A 20,166-nucleotide genomic window follows, 5' to 3' on the forward strand; every position below is an offset into this window, starting at 1 on the left:
GGTGAAAAATTATCTTAGCACGGCTCTGATAAGCAATTAATATTAGAAATATGCACGAAATTAGTAACAAGGCAATACAGAACTTCCTTTTCTGTTTTGGATTTCCAGAAAAAAATATCTTTTTTCGTCTAACCAAAGCATGGACACAAAACGTGTTCCTTCCTCCGTAAGGGCAAAAGCAGCCCATCTGCTTACTCACCTCTAGGCGGTAATCAAAGGACAGTAGGAAACCATCACTTAAGTGAAACGACTTGTTGATCGCCCTACAAGAAGGGGGGAAGAAAATCTAACAAAGGCCGTTTTCAGGACAATTTTGGTTCACACTAAATGAAAAAAAAAATTGTAAACATGGTTAATTTTTACTGCAGTTTTCGAGACGTAAATAGATTTGAATGCGAGCCACCCGGTGGGTTAATTCAGCCAATTGGAACACTTTGCTTTACTTCTGGTAACCCTTAACATCCCATACTTATTTCAACTGTGTTACCATTTTCAACTTTCTTTTGCTGGAGTCTAATGTAAGTAGAGTTTAAAATTAATTTTGGCCCTTTTTTGTAGATGTTTTTACTGTATTTATGAACCTTTAGTTTATTTCTTTTATTTAAATTTTTATTCCAATTACCTTTTTATTGTTAGCTTTGAATATTGTTCTCTATGATCACCTTGTTTGTTTTTACTTTTTATTGTATCAAAAGGTCTGGCCACAGGTCGGAGAATTATCTCGCAGACCGAAATTATAAGATGAGATTCGGATATGTTAAATTATTAGTTTTACAGGATTTTTTTTTTTTATTTGCAAGATGACGAAACGCACTTTCATGAATTTGTTGATGGTTGTGTGGGCAGATTCCAATTCCCCTTAAAAAGTTAGGATCTTTCTATGGAACCAGCAATGATTCTTCTGTTTTATTCTACTGTCTTTCTTTTATTTTTCCATCATAGTGCACTCAGAAATGCTTTATGTGACAGAATTTTTCCATGAAATACTTGTATAGACATTAGTTAACTAAAAGCTGGAGAGAGGAAAAATGTACAACGCCTTCGCCCAACCACGGACCTCTGGAATATGCACCCAGCATGCAGACCACCACACCATGAAGGCATGCTAGGAAGACGGGAGAAATACCTTGAATACTTCCACTTTCTAAAGTTTTAAGGGGACATAATCGCCAAATCCTGGGTGAGGGGAATCGTCCACCACCACCCTTTTAGTTTGGGTGCCACTTGTAAAGACATTAGTTATTCTCAGCAATATTTTAAAAGATAATGAAATTCCTTTAAAATTCATTAATAATATGCTAAAGAAATCTGGAGTAATATACACCCTATAATACTTTTTAAAAGTATGAATTTTTTTATCTGAAAGCTCCAAAAGAGAAGGATAAAGAAGGGTGTTTTAAAGGGTATATAGGTTTTTTTTTTTTTCTTTTTAATTACTATTCTGTTACTAACATGGCCTTATATATTTTCAAAGTCGTCATGAGAAGCCCATGACGAGAAAACTTTTTACTTTTCTGACATTGTTCCTTTACTTCCTTTTTCAACTCTTTCTGTAATTTTAAAGTACAAAATTTAAAAGCTAAAATTCAACTTTATATTACTCATATCTGCAAAACAATTATTTAAAACTGTTTGATTACTTTTTGGATAACCTTTTTGAGTTTTTTTAAGGATAAATTGATTTTAAAATTTAATTAAAGTTTTACACTAAATAATATTATTTATTCCCTTTTTGTTTTACAAGAGTAAGATTTTACGTAAATTTCATTCAATTAAGATGCATTCTTTTTCTTTGACTAAAAAATAAAAATAAATTTTCATTGAAATATTTAAATTTTTCTTATGATTTCAAAATTACATATTACATACAAGATTTTAGCCTTTTGAGCAATTACTTTCTAGCCAAGGTTTTTTAGTTTCACCAATGAAGCCAAGATGGCAAACCTGTATGTACCTTTCTGTTTCGACTCTAATGTTTAGACTTTGCCTAATGAGTATAATGAATGTGATGGAAGTTGTTAATTACCTTTGTGTGTTCTAAAAAGTTTTTTTCAAATACATCTTAATTCATTGGATTATCTGTTTAAAGGTAAACATTTTGATTTAAAATTTTTCACTCAAGTACTTTGCTTTTTCACTTTCATTTTCAATTCTTTTAAAAGGACAGAAAGATTATTCTAATTTTTCTAATAAGAATTTACTTTGTTTTTTCCTTGTTTTGGGAAAGGCCAGAATTTTTGGGTGAACTATTATAATTATAATTAAAGTACATTGAAATGGTTCATCGGCTAATTCTGGATACAGAAAAGCAATGATTTTTGTAGAAGAGAGATTTCAATTAATTTCAAAGTTCCTCCCTCCAGATGAAGTGGCATTGAGGTTGATTGAATTTCTCTTCTGTTTTTGTTCATTTTTCATTAAATTTAAAAAAAAGTTTTTGAAGTGGGGTTTTGCTTTTTTGAAATGTTTTGGTTTTAACATTTTAAAATTCTTTGTAGCATTTATATCATTATTTGAAATTTATTAATTATGAATTTCAATTTCTGGTCTTTGTGAAATATCAGTTCTAAATTTCTTACGTTATGTCTTATATATATATATGTACATGTATATATATATATACATAATAATCTACACTAAATTGCCTGGCAAGAGGTTAAGGTAACTGAAATGTATGGAATAATTAGCTACTTAACATCTTAATAATAACATGCAATTTTCTTTTTCCACATTAATTGAAGAATTCTGCTTCTTTCAACAAATTGGAAAAGCAAAATGTGCCTACTTAATTTATAGTTCATTGCATTTATATAAAAATGATACAGATAATGCGAAGAAAGAATAAAATATTCTTACTTCATCTGCAGCCTGACAAATAGCATCTGCAACACGAGAATCGAGACCAAATTCTCTGTTGACTTCAGCAGCTGCTTTCTTTAAGATTCCAAATGCTTTGATAACTGGTTGCTGAAATTATAAAAGCAGTTAGCTTTGAATTACATTTCAAAATTAAAGACAAAATTTGTATTAATGTCTTACGTCAAAATAATGGACTCAGTCTGACATTTTAAGTCTTAATTACCAAATTTTTATCACTGTATTAAAGAAAACTGCTTTTAAATTATATACTATTACACGGAAATCAATGAAAATACTTATTTTCAGTGCGAACTGATTGACTGAGAATAACAACACGGCCAAAATAAATTTTTAACTGGTTCTATTATTAAAATATTTGCAAGAGAATTACAAGGAGTTCTCCATATATAAGTAACCAAAAATATCACATTAATTTCTTGGTACCACTGCACTATCTATCCCACTCTAACACTAGACAAAGCATTACATTGCCAAAATAGGCAATCCAGAATTTTACAAAATGTATTTATCTGGCAACCCAATAATGGTTGTGTGTGTATTACATCAATGCATAATGCTAGCGTCTATCTTGGTGGTGGAGATAATGGGCACAGTTTTGAAATTTGAGGAACATGTTTGTGGTTTCTGCTTGTTGTCATTTTAAAGAATGGAGTTTTCCCCTTTGTATCAAACTGTATAATGCCGCTGTGGAGTCTGTGAACCAATGAAAAAGTGTTGCATATTTTCGGAAACATAGCATTTTGCTTAGAAGTAGAAAGTGTATGAATGCAAGTTCCATAAAGGTAATTCATGAATTTTTTATTTTTTTTAAATTGAAACAGGTCGATTCGTACATGGAGAGCAGTGACAGCTTGCTCTGTAATTTTCTGATACATTTTTTAAGTTGATATAAATACTTTGCAGGAGGGTTATAGGAGGATAATGTGAGAGTACTAATTTCTTTAATCAATTTTTGATAAGCAAAAGCATTACCAATTGATATCTATTTACATTACTGCAAAAGAAATTCAAGATTTTTTTTTAACTGCAAGGTTATCAAAATTTAAAATTTGTAAAAAAATAATAAATAATTTTTTATAATAAAAAAGCAAATTCAATAAATTATATATTATCAGGGAAAATTTTATGCCTGAAACTATGAATTATTCTCAGAGTTTGTGACATTAAAACTATGAGATCAAACATTCATAGCAGAAAGAAAGATAACAGTATCAAAAGTTATTACAAAATGCTCAAAAAATGAATTATGAATTTCACAAGACCCATCAAAACATTACAAAAAGTTTATTTTCAAATAAAAGGTTTGGTTTAGTTGATTTATGTGATTACAGCAAAGCCTTAAGGGCTATCTACATAAGGGGAAGAGATGCTTTTGTGGAGGACTTTCTACGAGAAACTGGCTCATATACATGTTACACATGGGGAAAACCACGAAAACACCTATGCAGCCAGCCCATTCACTGAATTCGAACCTCGGACAACCCTACCAGTGTTCAGCAACTTTACCGCTTGGCCACTGATAGGCCTTTCAAATAAAAGGCTTTATGATATGTTATTTATTAGCTTTAGGAGCATAAACATGTTATTGAACATCTCTTACTAACTTAAATGAAATTACTAGCAATGGAAATGTTAATAATAATGTTTCTGCTGATTCCAAACACAAAGGCAAAATACAGTACACAGTAGTAGTAGTATCAATTATGCCTATTATTTCATGAAATTATTAACATATTTTTTAAACTTTTTTTTAACATTTTTAACCTTTTTTTGTTGTTGTTGGCCAACAAAAAATTTTGAATTGTCAATTCTGCATAAAACTTTAAAATTTAGTCACTATTATACATTTATAGATAAATGAAACATGAAGAAATTCTCCAATTTATTAATCATGCACTGAATAAAAAACATTTTACTTCTGAAGAAACTGGAACTTTGTCTGCTTGCAACATAAACTGATAGTTTTATTCAAAACCTATGCCGATCTAAGGATGCTATTTTTGCTAATTTTAAATACTATACAGACATGTTCTTTTTATCCCAATTATTTATTTTTTTTCTTCATACTTTTCCTAATAGCAATTTGAGGTAAACCCTAAAGTGAACCGAAATATTTTCTTTTGGGAGAGTTTGGATGTTCTGAGGTTTTATGTCCTATCTTAACATGTAATTTGTTAAGTGATAATATTTTAATACATGAATATACAAGAATTTACATAATTGACCTAAAGATAAAAGTATATATTAAAATAAATCTAAAAAATATAAACTTTTCACGGAATTAGAAATAAGTTATTTAACACATTTAAAATGACTTGAAGCCTTTTTTTATTTAAATTGGGAAGGACTGGAATGAAAGTATTTTTAATTCATTGTGCATTAGAGAATTTCCGATTTAGAAAAGATCCAATTACTTTTGTGTAAAACAGTATTTTATTAATGTATGTAGACACTTCATATGAATTTTGGAAAAAACATATCCTGTCCAGATAGAAAATATTAATATGGGATAAAACATGGATTCGTAGATGAGTTACTTGTATCCAGATTTTAATCCAAGCCCAAATTTCATGCTTTCAACCCTTCAATAATGCAAAACATTTTCTAAACTTACTTTAATTTCATTCAATGCTGCAAGGTTTTCTTCACTAATAGTTTTGCATTATAAGATAAAAAGCATGCCAAACAATTTTCTATAGAAAGATGTATGCATCAACACTGCCCAATGATTACCATTAAATATATTGTTCTTTATTCTTTTAAATTTTTTCTTGTTTCCAGAATTAATGCGATCAAGAAAAAGGCTTTCAAAATTCATCATTTTATTTTGTTCTTTGTTTAGTGATAACTGACCTAATATATATATCAAGTTTTAATGAAAGTTTCCCATCATCGCAAATACTGTCAGCACAAACAGTTCATGTTGGTGTGTTTAGTCATATTCTGTCAAACGACTTATGGCATTTGAAAGAAAGAGACTTGCTTTAGAACACTGTGCAGTAAAATTTGTAAAAATTTATCGTTATCATTAAGTACAAGGTGTCTGAAATGGAACTATCATGCTATCAGATTAGAAACCATCATTCCAGTTCTGTTGCAAAAAGTCAGCAATAGAATGTCACCAATCATGTGTACAGCTTTAGGTACTAATGTTGTTATTTTATGATACTGTAAAGGTTTAATACCAAAAGTTCAAAATCAAGGACTATGACATTAAAAAAAACACAGCGCTCTGACTGGCCTACTGATGCTGATGAGGCCCGATCGCAACAACTTGTGGAAGAAAATCAGTGTACAACCACTTGTAAGCTTGCTAAGGAGTTAGATTTAGTACAGTACAAAGTCCGAAATCCGGATGTCCATTATCCGGAATGATCTAAAATCCAGACCTCAAACCACCAACAATGTTTTTCTCCTACACTTTATGCATGCGCATTTGCTTCCCCTCTCCGTGCATAATAAAACATTTGGAGAGTCATGATTCTTAATTTTACTTTGACACTAAATAAAATACCTTGTTATTGAATTTTAGCATAAATTTGTATGATCAGTAATTTGGCTCCGTTGCTGCGTATCTGCTTTTTGGCACACATCTCCAACCAAAACATTCCACACAGATACATCACAGATCTGACGCCAACCTGGCAAATCATTATTTATTATACTTTCCTTTCATCACCGCACGTTTATCAAAACATGACAACTTGAGTAATGACTCATATAGCGATACCTAAACATTTTTTATGTTAGTAATTGAATAATAAAGGAGTATGGTAACCTTTTATGTTAACTCTTTTCAGATTTAAGTTAAATGAGCTAAAATATTATGACGACGAAAAATTTACCAAAAATTTCTTTCCATATACTAAAAATAGATTTTGTTGATGATACCCATAGACCCAAAGATAACATTTAGAGCTCTTTGAATTAAAAATACTGATCTATTATTCACATAAACCCAGAACCAGTGAAGTTACAGAATTTAGGACCCACAGAGACTGCATCAGGCAGTAAGATATCTAGTGCTGGCTATTAATAAGGCTTAAGTATATGTGGGAATTTATTTAGAGCTCTGATAAGCCTTAAGAAGCAAGATAAAATTTAATGGAACAATTTGTCGTTAGTTGCCAAGCTCATGTTGGATAGCCAAATATGTATAGTGAACGATAGCTAAATTTGATGATGATAGTCGCGAATTTTAAAGGTTTTCGGATATCACAAAACAAAGGTGAAATTTTCCAATTAACGGATTTTGTAAAGAAATGCGGAGAAGCAGCAATAAATGAAGATTCTATACAAGAAGTTTTTCATTGTGATGACAATGCTTCTTAATCATCAATCAATTAATGAATGGGGAAATCTGTAGTATGGTTCTAGATCCAAAAAATACCGCTACTAATAGTGAAGAAAGTGACACAAAAGTTACTGAATATGAAAAAAAAATTTGATTGACAAGTTAGTCGGAATTCTCGACACAGCAGTTACAGGACTTCAGCAATGTAACTGAACAAGAGATTATGTCTGTCTACAGAATTAAAGAGAAAATATTAGCACAAAAAATGAAGCAACTTAAACAACTTACATCGAAAGAAATTTTTAATAAGGTAAGCAAATAAATATTAAGCTTTTTTTTTTTTTTTTTTTTTTGTAAATTTCGATACCCTTTAGATCATAAATACTTTATTATTTCATAAAACATGATTTCATATTTTTAATTTTATAATTTCTACACGCCATCTTACTAGATTTAAACTGATGATCTAATATCCGGAAAAATCCCATATCCGGAATCGCCGAAGTCCCGACGAGTCTGGATTTTGGACTTTGTACTATGAACGCTATCATCACATAAACTTGACGTACAAGTTCAATCGTTGGATGCCACATGAGCTGACTTAAGCAGATAAGAACAGATGTATTTGGGTATGCACTAATCTGCTCAAATATCAACACAAGGGCAAAATTCTGGACTGGATTGTCACTTGTGATGAAAAGTGAATTTACTTCAACAACACAGGCTGAAAAGGGGGTTGGTCTGTGACCAGTGAGCCCGTCGGCAGTGTTGCAAAGTGCAATTTGACTAACAAAAAGATCATGCTTTGTATCTGGTGGGAATGTCATGATATTATCCACAAAGAGTATTTGGAAAATGGTAAGACCGTAGTAACAGTAAGTAATCGACAGTAAGGTGTACAGCGAGATGGCAGTCCACGTTGATGCTGCTATGAAGAAAAATTGTCAAACTAAGTTCCAGCACAAAAAAAAAAAAAAAAAAAAGATAACGTTACATCAAGATAATGCAAGACCACATGTTCCTGCATTAATCGAGTGGACTCTATACGGACTCGAATGGGACATTTTGCCACACCTACCATATAGCCCCTAAATCGCTTCTTCGAGTCTCTACCTTTTCTCACATCTGCAGCTACATCTTGCTGGTAATATCTTCCATTCTGCACAGAACATCCGAAATGAAGTTGCTTTGTTTTTGACTCGCAACCACCAAGTTTCTGGGCCAAAAGCTTTGAGAAACTACCAAAACATTGGTAGAAAATCGTAGATTTAGGTGGTGATTACTACCAGCTCTAAAGGTACTGCTTTCATGCTTTTTTTTTCCCTAACTTTATTAAGAATGTTTTTTGGCAGAAAACTTTCATTACAACCAGATATTTCTTATACAGTATGAAGTCCAAGGTTCAGGCATCCAATATCCAGAAAGATCTAAAATGTGGATCTCTGAAACCACCAGCAAATTCGTTTTCAGATTTTTTTTATACGATTTACAGTGGCGCTTTGGATAATAATACAGTAGTAAAGAGTTCTAATTCCTAATTTTATTTCAGCTCTAGAGCACAAGATAAAAATAGTACCTCCATATTGAAGAAACAATCATTTATTAGCATAAATCTGAATGATCAATAATTTGGTTCCATAGTTACCTTTTCTGCTTTGCATATAACACAAAGCAAAACATTGTACATCGAAACATCATGGATTTTTCATCTACTGAATAATTTATACTCCTGACACCAACCTGGGAAATCATTTTTTGTTGTATTTCACTTTCATCCACCCCATAACTATCAACACACAGCAGCTTGAGAAATGACTAATGCAGCAATGTATAAAAAAAAATTTTAATATCAGTAACTGAGCAACAAACAGCATGGTACCTTTCATGTTAACATTATGCTTGGCAATGATTACTTATTCCAACATCAGATGCAGATTACACTGTGTAGCAAAATTCAGTTAATTAATTAATGTCTTATTCAAAATTAATTTATCATTTATTACAAATTATGCTGTACAACATGTATTTTATTTAATCAATGTGTTAATTTGTTCTCCTTTTAATTGGGATTTTTGTAACTTAGATCCTATGTTTTATCACTCTTTTTCTGAGCTTGCGTGACAAGACAGAAACAGGGTGAATTTTCTATGTAATAATTGTGGATTAAAAATACTTAATTTGATTTTACATACTTCAAACTTAAGACAGTCAGAAGCAGAAAAATTTGCTCGTTCATTTAAAAGTACTCTCATTAAGATAGCTGTAATAATTTTTGAGTTATGCCCATTTAATTAACTAAATTTTGTAATTTAGCTAGTTTTGGGGAAGGGGAGAATTTCATTTTTAGTGACATTTTTGCGATGCAGTAGCTGAGATAAGGTCACTTTTTACATTTGGTCTCACGCCTTGGGTGTTGAGGTTAATGCTTTCTCTGTCGACTTGGCGTCTTTGTGGGGGAGTGAGTTGAACTACTGAGGCGAAAAATTAAATTTTTCCTACTGTTTTCTGCGGAGCAATTTTGTAGGGGTTTGTCCCCATTTTGGATGATTTCAGAGTATTCTGGTTGACGTTCACAACAAAAAGCCGGAGCACTTGGTTTTCTGCTCTCTTGCTGGTTGTTCTCTTATCATCGTGTCCCAGCCTCTGCGGTGAAGGTAGTTTTTTTCTCAGTAGCGATGAGGGGCAAAAACTTTGCTCCCTCGAGCTTTGGCAGGGGAGTGCCCTGCTATTTTTCTTAGTATTTCTATCATGACTACCACTTAAAATTTAGTCCTCATAATTCACTACTCCATTGACATGTAGATTCTACACCAATATACCTTTATTCATCAGAGTTTTTAAAACTGTCCTTCTTAACCCACTACTCCGTTAACATGAAGATTCTACACTGCTGTTGCCAGATTCATCTTAGCCTTTGAACTGCAATTTTTTTCCTTCTTAATCTACTACTCCATTAACATAAAGACTCTACACTGATGTGGCCTGAGTCATCTGCCGTTATCCTGTTCATGCTGCTGCAACCGGAGTTGGATCAACATCTAAGATAAGTCATCTTTCCATTTTAGTTCTTGGAGGGGAATTATTAATGTTTAGTTAAATTGATTAATTAATTTAAATTTAGTCAAGTCAAATAGTGAGTGCTCGAAATTAAATTACATAAAAAAAAATTAGTTGAAGGGGCCTAGTTGGAAATTACTGTGATTGGTCCTAAATGGATTTGACAAATGTGTGTGTGTGTGTGATTATGGCAAAGCCTCGAGGGCTATCTGCCTAAAGGGAGGGATGCCTTTCGTGGAGGACTTTCTAAGGGAAACTGGCTCGTATACACGTTACACATGGGGAAAACCACGAAAACACCCATGCAGCCAGCCCATTCGCGGGATTCGAACCTCGGACCGAACTACCAGTGTTCAGCGACTTTACCGCTCGGCCGCTGGTGGGCGGATTTGACAAATGTAAATTCATGTCAGCTTAACCTTTTCCTGGGGGCTGGGACATATATGTCCCGCACGTTCACTACTTTAAATGTGTCTCAAGAAATTTCAGTAAACTATGGAGATTTAAAATTTACTCCTTAATATGGATTAGGAAGTGCCTGTCGATTTGTTTTTCTGTTCCTTTCAGTTAAAATAAGTGACTAAATGGCCAAAATACATTCGAAATTGGACCCATTAGCCCACGGGAAAAGGTTAAGGCTGTTCCTGAAATTTACAAGTAAAACAATTCTTTCTTTTTGCTGAAAGTGTAGCGATTTTTATCTGTGAATTCAACGATTCACTTTTCTGATTACAATAGTGTTTCTTAAGGTATAGTTCTTGTTCAGTGCATAAGATTTAACTTTGATTTAGTGTCACCAAACTGTGTAGAGTTAAGATATGTATGGATTCCTAAACTTATGTTTTCATAAGATGTAACTACATTATTTTGAAGTTCGTGTTTTAATGCAATATAGTTAAATTTTGCTATTTCAATGGCTACTGAAGGGGATTTGTTAGTTGTATATCAGTTGAATATCTCAATATCTCTTAGTGCAATATTTATTTTTTATCTTTACATTTTGAGTTGGTGCCAAGTTATAATTAGACAAAGACTGATTCTATTATTATTTAATTGATTCCTTGTTTACCCTGGTGATTGAATTACCCGCCGGCAATAGTGTTTATTATCTAAAAGTGCAATATCTTATGTTCATCTGTGCAATAAACTGTATTCAAATAGAATTTCCTGTTGTAATTTGAAGGGTATTCATAATAATTTTTATGAAAACTGTTATTCGTAACCTAATGTTAAACCTGCGTATTTAAGTTAGTATGGAATCGTTTAATGTTAAATTATCTCCCAGGGATTTACATTTTTATTTATCTTTAAACTTGTTTGCTTTAACCCATATCTTAAGCAAAAATAAATCTGCAGCTTAATTAGACTTTTGAAGTGTTTGTTTTAATTTTGTTATAACATTTTTGTGTATCATGCTCTTGCAAACCACAGGGGTTGTTCCTTTTAATCCCAATGCCCTTTTCAGGGTTTAATATTTCTAAGTACCGACACTTTCGTGTTATAATTAGTGGGTGCTGTTTTTGGCCCTTAACAAGTAGTATCATTTATGGTACAGACTAAGACAAGAATGACTCATTGTCACTCAACAATTATGAGGCACACTGTTACGAATTAATGAGGAAAAATCTAACAGAAATTTCTGTGTAAATGATACTCATAAGCCCAAAGATTATATTTAGTGCTATCCGAGTCGAAAATAACAGATTTGTTATTCAGATAAGGCCAGGACTGGCGACAGAACTGGTTGCAGCCACAATGGGCGACAGAATATAGAGAAGGCAAAATTTTTAGAATTTAGAGAAGCACCAAATAACAAAATTAAGGGATGGCAAAATCTATAGAATTTAAGGAAAGTACTGGGATGCAAAGTTTAGGACCGAAAAAAATTTTAGATCTTAGGGAGGCACTTGGCAGCAAAATGTAGGAATCATAAAAACTGAAACGGGCTACAAAATGTTAACATCGGTTCTAGATAAGCCTTAAGAATATTTGGGAATTTATTTATTTGGAACTCGGCTAAGCCTTATACATGTGCAGGAAATATGCATAATATAATAAATAACTAATACAATTCAGGTTTATCTTTATTAAGTTATGATATAAGCAAACCAAAATTTAGTGGAACAAACTATCTTTAGCAGTCAGTCTCATTATACATCGTTAAAAGCGTACAGCGGACGCTAGCTAAGTTTTATGACCACAGCTGTGAACTTAAGAGTTTTCAAATTTAGGAAAAAAAAAAAAAAAGTGAAATTTTCCAATTAACGGAACTTGAGGATAAGTAATAAATGAAGATGATATAATAGGAGATTGTCATTATGATGACAATGCCCAGTCAGTCACTAATGCATGGTGAAATCTGCAGTATAGTTCTATATTTGGAAGATATCGCTTATCAATAGGGAAAGAGAGGTCGTTGAGAACAAAAAAAATTTTTTTTTCAATTTACAATTTAGTAGAAATTTTTGACATAGCAATCACAGGACTCGAAGAATGGAACTTTGCAACTGAACACGAAATTACATCTATCTAAGCAATCAAAAGAAAGTATTAGCATAATAAAAGCAAGCTACTTAAAAACTATTGAAAGAAATGTTTATAGCAAAATAAATATTAAGCTTTTTTTTTTTTTTTTTTTTTTTTTAATTTTGATTTTTCATAAACGTTTTATTATTTCATAAACCACTATTTCATAGTCTTAATTTTAGAATTTCTACATATCATCTATTAACTTGATGATATAATATTTGGAAAAATCCTAAATTCAGAATCGCTGAAGTCCCAAGTTCAAAACTCGGACTTTGTTACGGCATTTAGAAAAATTTTACAATAATCTAAATCAGCTGATGAAAATATATTTACACTAGCACACATATCTTTCTACTGAACACTGTTTGGCATTTGTTGCTCTATAATGGAAAAGATTCACAAATTTAACATCATCAAATTCATATGCTTATATCCTGTTTCTTCATTTTGTTTTACAGTATTTAAACTAATTTATTTCATGAAATATTAATATGTTTGCTTCACTATTCAACCTATTTGCACCATTATTCAAGTAGGACAAAGTTTTGTGGCATTTCCTAAATTCTAAATTATTTTATTACTACCATTATCGGTCTACTTTAATTCTTTCTTTGCTTTTTCAAATGAAATCTAAACTTGCTAAAAAGGAGACACATAAGCCAACCCTTGAAAAATAATCTATTTTGGTCAATTTACAAAGAGTTATCAGCTAATTGGTTGGCTAAAGTGCAGAATCACCCACTTATATGGCACGTTGTGTTTTGCATTTTTTACGAGATTGATAAGTGAGCCAAATGTGGTATCCAAGTCGATTTTTACGTTCTGGAAGGCGAATTTCAGAGCATTTTCGCACATGTGTAGTATGTATTTTAAATTGAGAATTTCTTTTGGGCGTGAAATTCGGAGCACTTTCGCACATGCTCAGTATGTATTTTAAAATTTAGAATTTCTGATTGGTGTAGAAGATAAGAGATGGTAGAGGTACAGTTATTTTAAACAATAATTTGAAAATATTTTGAAAATTCTTTACTTTTAGTTCATCAGCTGAGCGAAGTGGATTACCCTTTTTCAGGTAAGTGAAAGTATTTTAAATTTTCGGTGTTTTGTAACGATTTTAAGTGTTTGAAACTTACCATGTTTTTGAGACGATTCTTAGTTTTTAAAATTATGTTTCTGCAAGGACTGGATTTTCATATTTTAAAATTTTTTGGAAGTGAAAGTATTAATTTTTCAGGGTTTTGTAAGGATTTTATATTATTTAAACTTACTATGTTTTTGAAACTATTTTAGTTTTTAAAGTTATTAGGATTTTTGAAAGGATTTCCAGTTTTAAAAATTTCCCACTTATTTGGCACTTTTTACAAGAGTAAGAAGGATTTTTGTCAATTTTCTTTGACTTAAGTGAAAATAGGTTGATGTGTACATGGATAAAGTCAAGAGAGTGTGCAATGCCATTTTTGTGCAATTCTGGGATGTTTTATTAAGTGAAAATAGGTCGGTGTGTACATGGATAAAGTCAAAGGAGTGCACAATGCCATTTTTGTGCAATTCTAGGATGTTTTTTTAAGTGAAAGTAGGTCGATGTGTACATGGATACCAAGTCTGTAAAATTCTTAAAAACGCGTCAAGCAGTGGGCGATTTTGCACTTTCCCCAATTTTTTTAATAGGTGAATGAATTTTGGTTAATCTTTGGATTATAGTAACTTGGCGAAAATTTGGCGACCAACCTTGCTACAGCAACCTGCTAGTTTTCTTGGACACCATTTTGTTTTCACGAAGTAAAGGCTTTTTTTTTTACTCAACATTTTTTTCCAAAACTGCTAGCCGAATTACGCTTATGCTAGAACTTTTATGGAACAAAAGTGCTTAATCATGACAAAGATTAGGTGCGAAATTGGGAGAAAGTGCAGAATCGCCCACTGCTTGCCGCATTTTTAAGAATTGCACATACACGGTATCCATGTACACGTCAACCTATTTTCGCTTAAAAAAACATCCCAGAATTGCAGAAAAATGGCATTGCGCACACTCTTGACTTTATCCATGTAAACTGCTAAAGTCCTAGCTAGTAACCTTTATCGCCTTACCAAAATGTCGCCAAACTACCTGTTACCATATTCCAAAGATTAGCCACATTATTTCTTTTCAATAGTTAAGCATCAACTATAATATAGTTATTTTCCTTTTTTTTTTTTTTTTTTTTTTTCCCTGCATTTTAATAGGAAATTACTTAAGTGGTGAAAATTATATTGCATTTTTACAACAAGCATTTTAGTTACCCTCATAAATATTACTTAAAACAGCAGTGAATGAAGTGCATATTTCAAAATTAAAACTATATGTTAAAATACTGTATGAAGGTGAATGCTTCAGAAATTCTAAACATCAAGGAAGTATATTGAAACAAATTAACAAGATAATGAAGTGCTGGTTAATTTTTTAAATAGATGGAATTTTTCAAAGTATTTATATATTAGCATTACAAAATAATAATATCTAACAAAACATATGCATATTCATTGTTGTATAAATAAGGAGAAAATTGTGATTACCCGGGATTCTTATCAAAAAAATAATCTTAGTAAATCTGTCAACAATTAAAAAGCAAGATTGGGAATTGTAAAAGATCAGGGCTCTACTCTTATATGCATTCTAATTTCACCAAATGTGACAATATGTGTTCTACGCTGGTTTTTGGTGCAAGTGCGTGTTGTATGGCAACCCTGTTGATGTTGAAAAATCTTTGCTGAAGTGGTTTAACTTCTCATTAGTCTCAGTCACGTATTTTAGATTGAAAGTAAATTTAGTATTAAAAGGTACGATGTTGGAATTGTTAATGAGTCTTTTGTTCACGGGTGTGCTTATGAGGATTGAAGTGTATTTTTGGAAATTTCTGTGGGACTTTTAAACAGAATTCGAAATGCGGAGCTGCTATAAGAACTCGAATGAAGAAGGGCATTTCTGATAGCTTTTGTGTGGACTTGCAGTTAAATAATTGCTGGTAAAGTATGTGGCTGTCAGCGGAGTTTAAGATTTGGATCGTGGTTTTAGTACAGTAAGTTAACTTTGAAGGAAGTTTTCATTGTTACTTTCGAAATTATGAATCTCAGAAAGAGATGTGATACAGTCAAAAGTCTTTAATCCACAATGATCAATAATCCAGACCTCAAAGCTACAAACTTTCTGTGCACACGCATATGCATTCACACATGCACATTTAATGTATAAGGGACGGTATAAGCTAAGGTAAAATTATCTAATTATCTATTTCAGTTAATGTTGCAGACTACGTTGTTCCTTAATCTTCGAATTCTATCAGGCTTATTATTTTTTGCAGACTGTTAGAATAATTTTATAAAAGTAAGCTTGAACTTTCGATTATGTCAAAAAGAATTTGATTTTGGAGCTGCCAAAATATCTACAAAGCGAAAACATATTTCGATGTCCATCAAACAAAAAATGGAATTGCTGCAAAAAATGGATAAAGGCATATCCTTTGTTTCTCTAAGCATTCCAAAATCTGTTTATCAATTTCACGCTGCTCTGCGGGGGGAACGTACGGCGCGCAATGAACTGGAAGTTGATCTGTCAGCACTATGATTATCTTTAGGGCAGATGTTTTTCTTTTTTCAGCTTATAATTCCTTACTAAATGTAGTATTTCATCTCGATGTATCCGTCTTTGATATCATTTAAATCAAATTCCACATTATTATAAATATCACGAATACACATCAAATAGTTTTTTGGTTGCAATTTTCTAATTTCGACTATGCGTAATGTATGCTTTATGCATGCACGCGTTGAAAGAAATGTTTAATAAAGTAAACAAATATTAAGCTTTTTTTTTTGTAAATTCTGATACCCTTTACATCATAATTGCTCTTTATTACATAAATTACGGTTTCATATTTTTAATTTTATAATTTCTGCATGCCATCTTACCAGATTTAAATTGATGATCTATAATCCGGAAAAACCGATAATCCGGAATCACCGAAGTCCGGATTAAAGACTTTTGACTGTATAGCAAAATTGTGGCACTTTTGTTCAGAAATGTTGTGTGACTGGCGAAATTTTATTTAGGAATGGTAAGTGCATTTTATTTTACTGTTTTTTATTTTGTAGAATGTTATGCTCATTGTTTTTTTTACTATGAATGTTTCTTGTTATTGTTGTTTTTTAAAATTGTTTGTAATTTAGTTTATTTGGTTCATTTGTGCACAATGCCTAGATTGTGCAATTCGTAGATGTTTTTTTAAGTTTAAACAGAATGCTGTGTAATGGTATTTTTTTTAATTTATATTTGTTATGTTAACTTATTGAAGCAAGGTGTGTGTAGTTCATAGATTCCTTCACTGCCTAGAATGTGCAATTCATAGATGTTTTTTGAAGTTAAACTATATCGCTGTGTACACGGATTCTTGTCAAATAATTCTGGTTAGAAACTTTACATTTTTGCTATCTAATTTTTTTTTTTTTTTTTTTTTTTTTAATTTTTGTTTAAACTGCGCCTTCAAAACGTAGTTTTAGCATGTGCGAAAAACGCGTTTTTGGGAGACATTTTAGGCTTAAAATTCGAAATGTAGACAAAAAATTTAGGTAGTAATATGGCGGCGTAGAGTTTCTAGCCAAAAATGTTTGGCGAGAAATTTGGCGACCAAGGGTGCATATAAGAGTAGTTCCAAGATCAGTTTCCAAAAGCACTGTAGCAAAAAGTAAAGAGTTAAATATATATACAATATCAAAATCAGACAATTTCAGAATTGAAAAACTTTTAAAATTGATTTCAGATATCTTACGGGCATTTTTTCAGATTCGCCTCCAATATTAAAATTCATCATTGATCTCATTGTCTGCGCTCCGTAGTATTTCTCAGCTGGCACATTTAATTCTCCAAATGTATCATATTCTTTTCTAGTTTTCTTCTAGAAGAGAGGATGAAAAAGAACATTTACATTAAGTATTTCAAAAATATTAAGAACATTAAAAAATAACCAAAAATACATAAAATATTTTTTAAAAATCCCTAACATACTAAAAACAAATTAAGCATGATTTCATGACTTCCAGATATGTTATGCCTATCATGCATATGTTCAGGGGTTATAAACTTCATTACTTTTAATATTGATTTGAGATATATAATTTATATTACATATTTATCCAAGTACAGAATCTTATGAAAACAGTTTCAACATTGAGGTTAAAAAGTTTCTTCACACACAAAATGTAATTTTTTATATGATTCAAATACAAGCATTATTGGTATAATTTTCTTTATGGTTTTATATCTTAAATGTAAAAAATTATTTATCTTTTTATGAAAAAATTATAGAGATATAAAAGTGCACAACTATGAGTATTTGGTACTTCCTTATAATTAAAGTCTCCGTTATTTAAACAATACCAAGAGCTCTCTTGTTAATGGACCGTGGCTAAGTGGCAACCCTATTCACAGTTCGTTAGCAGTTATGCAAATAACATCATACAATTAACGTTTTTTTAAAGGTATCACGTTTGAAATGAGACAAAAAAGATCCAGTAAAATACATATTTTTAATAATAATTAATGAAAAAAAGGGAAGCCATATCTCTAAATATTTCGACTAATAACCATCTAAAAATATTGTTACTAATTTTCAAATACACAGACCCGTAATTATTCAAGGAAAAGAATAACGTTATTAAATACAAAGGTGGTAAACGCCTTTTGTATTTCCGGTAGCTCCTTCATTTTAAAGCAAAATGATATGACATTTTAGCTTACAAAAAGTAATATTAAATCTTTATGTTTTTTACCGGCATATGAGCATTTGGTATACTTACAGAGGACGACATTGTAAAATTACTTGTGTTTATCAAACGGGCGACTGAAGAGCACCTCAGATCATGACCAATCAATTCTTTAACGTGCCACGGCACCCGTCGACAACAATTCCGAGATAATATTGCGATCGACATGATTAACAAATTTCCAGAGCAATAGAAACTAGTCGACCTTCGGAAGTTTCTGTTTCCCTTCTTAACGATTCGGTCGCGGATTCATTTTCTCTGACAAATGTTCTCTGACAATGTAACGAATGTAAGATAGAAAGAAAATTAAATAATTAAAGCCAATGTTTTATTACAAGTTAAGCTTAATTGCCGTGTATTTTATTAAAGTGAACTTTGAGCTTTAATTACATTTAAAAATTTTTTAAAATTGCTTAGTTTGTCAGATTGTTAAAAATGAAAGAAACGAAAGAAAAAAAATTAAAGACTTTCAAAAGAGTAATATGGATTGAGCAGTAATTGAAGGTGAAATTTCAAAGATTGAATATATATCTATAATTTACAGGAAAGAAAGCAATATCTAATATTATTCATAAAATACACACATAAAGTTTGAAATGAAAGTTTAAATGAAAGCTTTTAGAAGGATCTTTAAAAAGTGAAGGAAACCGGTTTCCACACTTCGGCAGACTATAATTTTAACTGTATCTGTACCGTACACAAATTTGTCAAGTAATGTCCGAATTGTGATGGTAAGTTAGAAGTGGTAAATAGTATATCTCTGAACATTTTTATGAACGTAAAATCGAAATTTTTGTAATTTGTTGTAAATTATTGTTGTCATATATCTGATATAAAAGTTATAAAAAGCCTACATTGATAGTAAGCATAGCACGCATAATGAAGCAGTGTGTTTATTTTTCTAATACATGTATGTTCGTACATTTTCAAGTAAATTCATTTAGCGCAGATGATATAGAATAATTCATCTTTCAAAATTTCAAACGCATGCCCGGCCTATAGTTTTTATTTATTTTAAATTTGTTTGTTATCATTACATTATCTGTACATATTGCTTTGTTTCAATGTCGTTGAATCATCCATTCGCTAAATTTTGTTATTGAGTTTTACATACGTCATTTTTTTAGCAATTCACAATTTATTAAGTTTTAGATAATTATTTATTTTCAAAAATTCTAATGAGTTCTGTTTTAGGGTCAAAATCAGTCATCTGGTGGGCCTGGTGGTAGTGGATCTGGAGGAGATAAAAAAGATGATAAAGTAAGTTAAAAAAATAGCTATTTCAGCTATATAATCAATATTAAATTGAAAAAATCCCATTTAATGACTGAAGACTTCTTAATATATCTATTTACATTCTTTTTGTTTGATGTGAAATAAGCCAACTTTAATTTGTTGCTGTTTAAGAACAAGTTAGCAAGTAATTTTCTGTTATCAGAACCAGATTCAGAAATTAGTGTATGGATGTACCCACATGCATGCATACATTTCTGAGTAGGCTAAAGTGCAGAATCGCCCACTTATTTGTTTGGCGCTTTTTACAAAAGTAACAATTGGATTTTATCAATTTTCTCTTTTTAAGTGACAATAGGTTGATGTGTAGATGGATA

At 31.3% G+C, this 20,166-nt stretch overlaps 2 protein-coding genes across 2 annotated transcripts in view; one reads left to right on the forward strand and one right to left on the reverse strand.

Moving 5' to 3' along the window:
• LOC118184802 (fumarate hydratase, mitochondrial-like) overlaps positions 1 to 18,804 on the reverse strand; it is a 71,439-nt gene extending 52,635 nt beyond the window's left edge. Inside the window, exons 1-3 of the mRNA XM_035354528.2 lie at positions 18,590 to 18,804; positions 17,563 to 17,688; positions 2,857 to 2,967 (exon numbers count right to left, since the gene is read on the reverse strand). Coding sequence (XP_035210419.1) covers positions 2,857 to 2,967; positions 17,563 to 17,688; positions 18,590 to 18,724 — 372 coding nt within the window. The 5' untranslated portion in view covers positions 18,725 to 18,804. The remainder of the gene's footprint in view (positions 1 to 2,856; positions 2,968 to 17,562; positions 17,689 to 18,589) is intronic.
• Positions 18,805 to 19,203: 399 nt separating this feature from the next.
• Positions 19,204 to 20,166, forward strand: part of Rpt2 (26S proteasome regulatory subunit Rpt2) — a 49,779-nt gene continuing 48,816 nt past the window's right edge. The window contains exons 1-2 of the mRNA XM_035354529.2: positions 19,204 to 19,287; positions 19,751 to 19,816. Of these exons, the coding sequence (XP_035210420.1) occupies positions 19,285 to 19,287; positions 19,751 to 19,816 (69 nt within the window). The 5' untranslated portion in view covers positions 19,204 to 19,284. The remainder of the gene's footprint in view (positions 19,288 to 19,750; positions 19,817 to 20,166) is intronic.

This window comes from Stegodyphus dumicola, chromosome 5, assembly GCF_044657685.1.
Source record: "Stegodyphus dumicola isolate Sdum_Otavi_A_Nest chromosome 5, ASM4465768v1".
Taxonomy (NCBI): Eukaryota; Metazoa; Arthropoda; class Arachnida; order Araneae; family Eresidae; genus Stegodyphus; species Stegodyphus dumicola.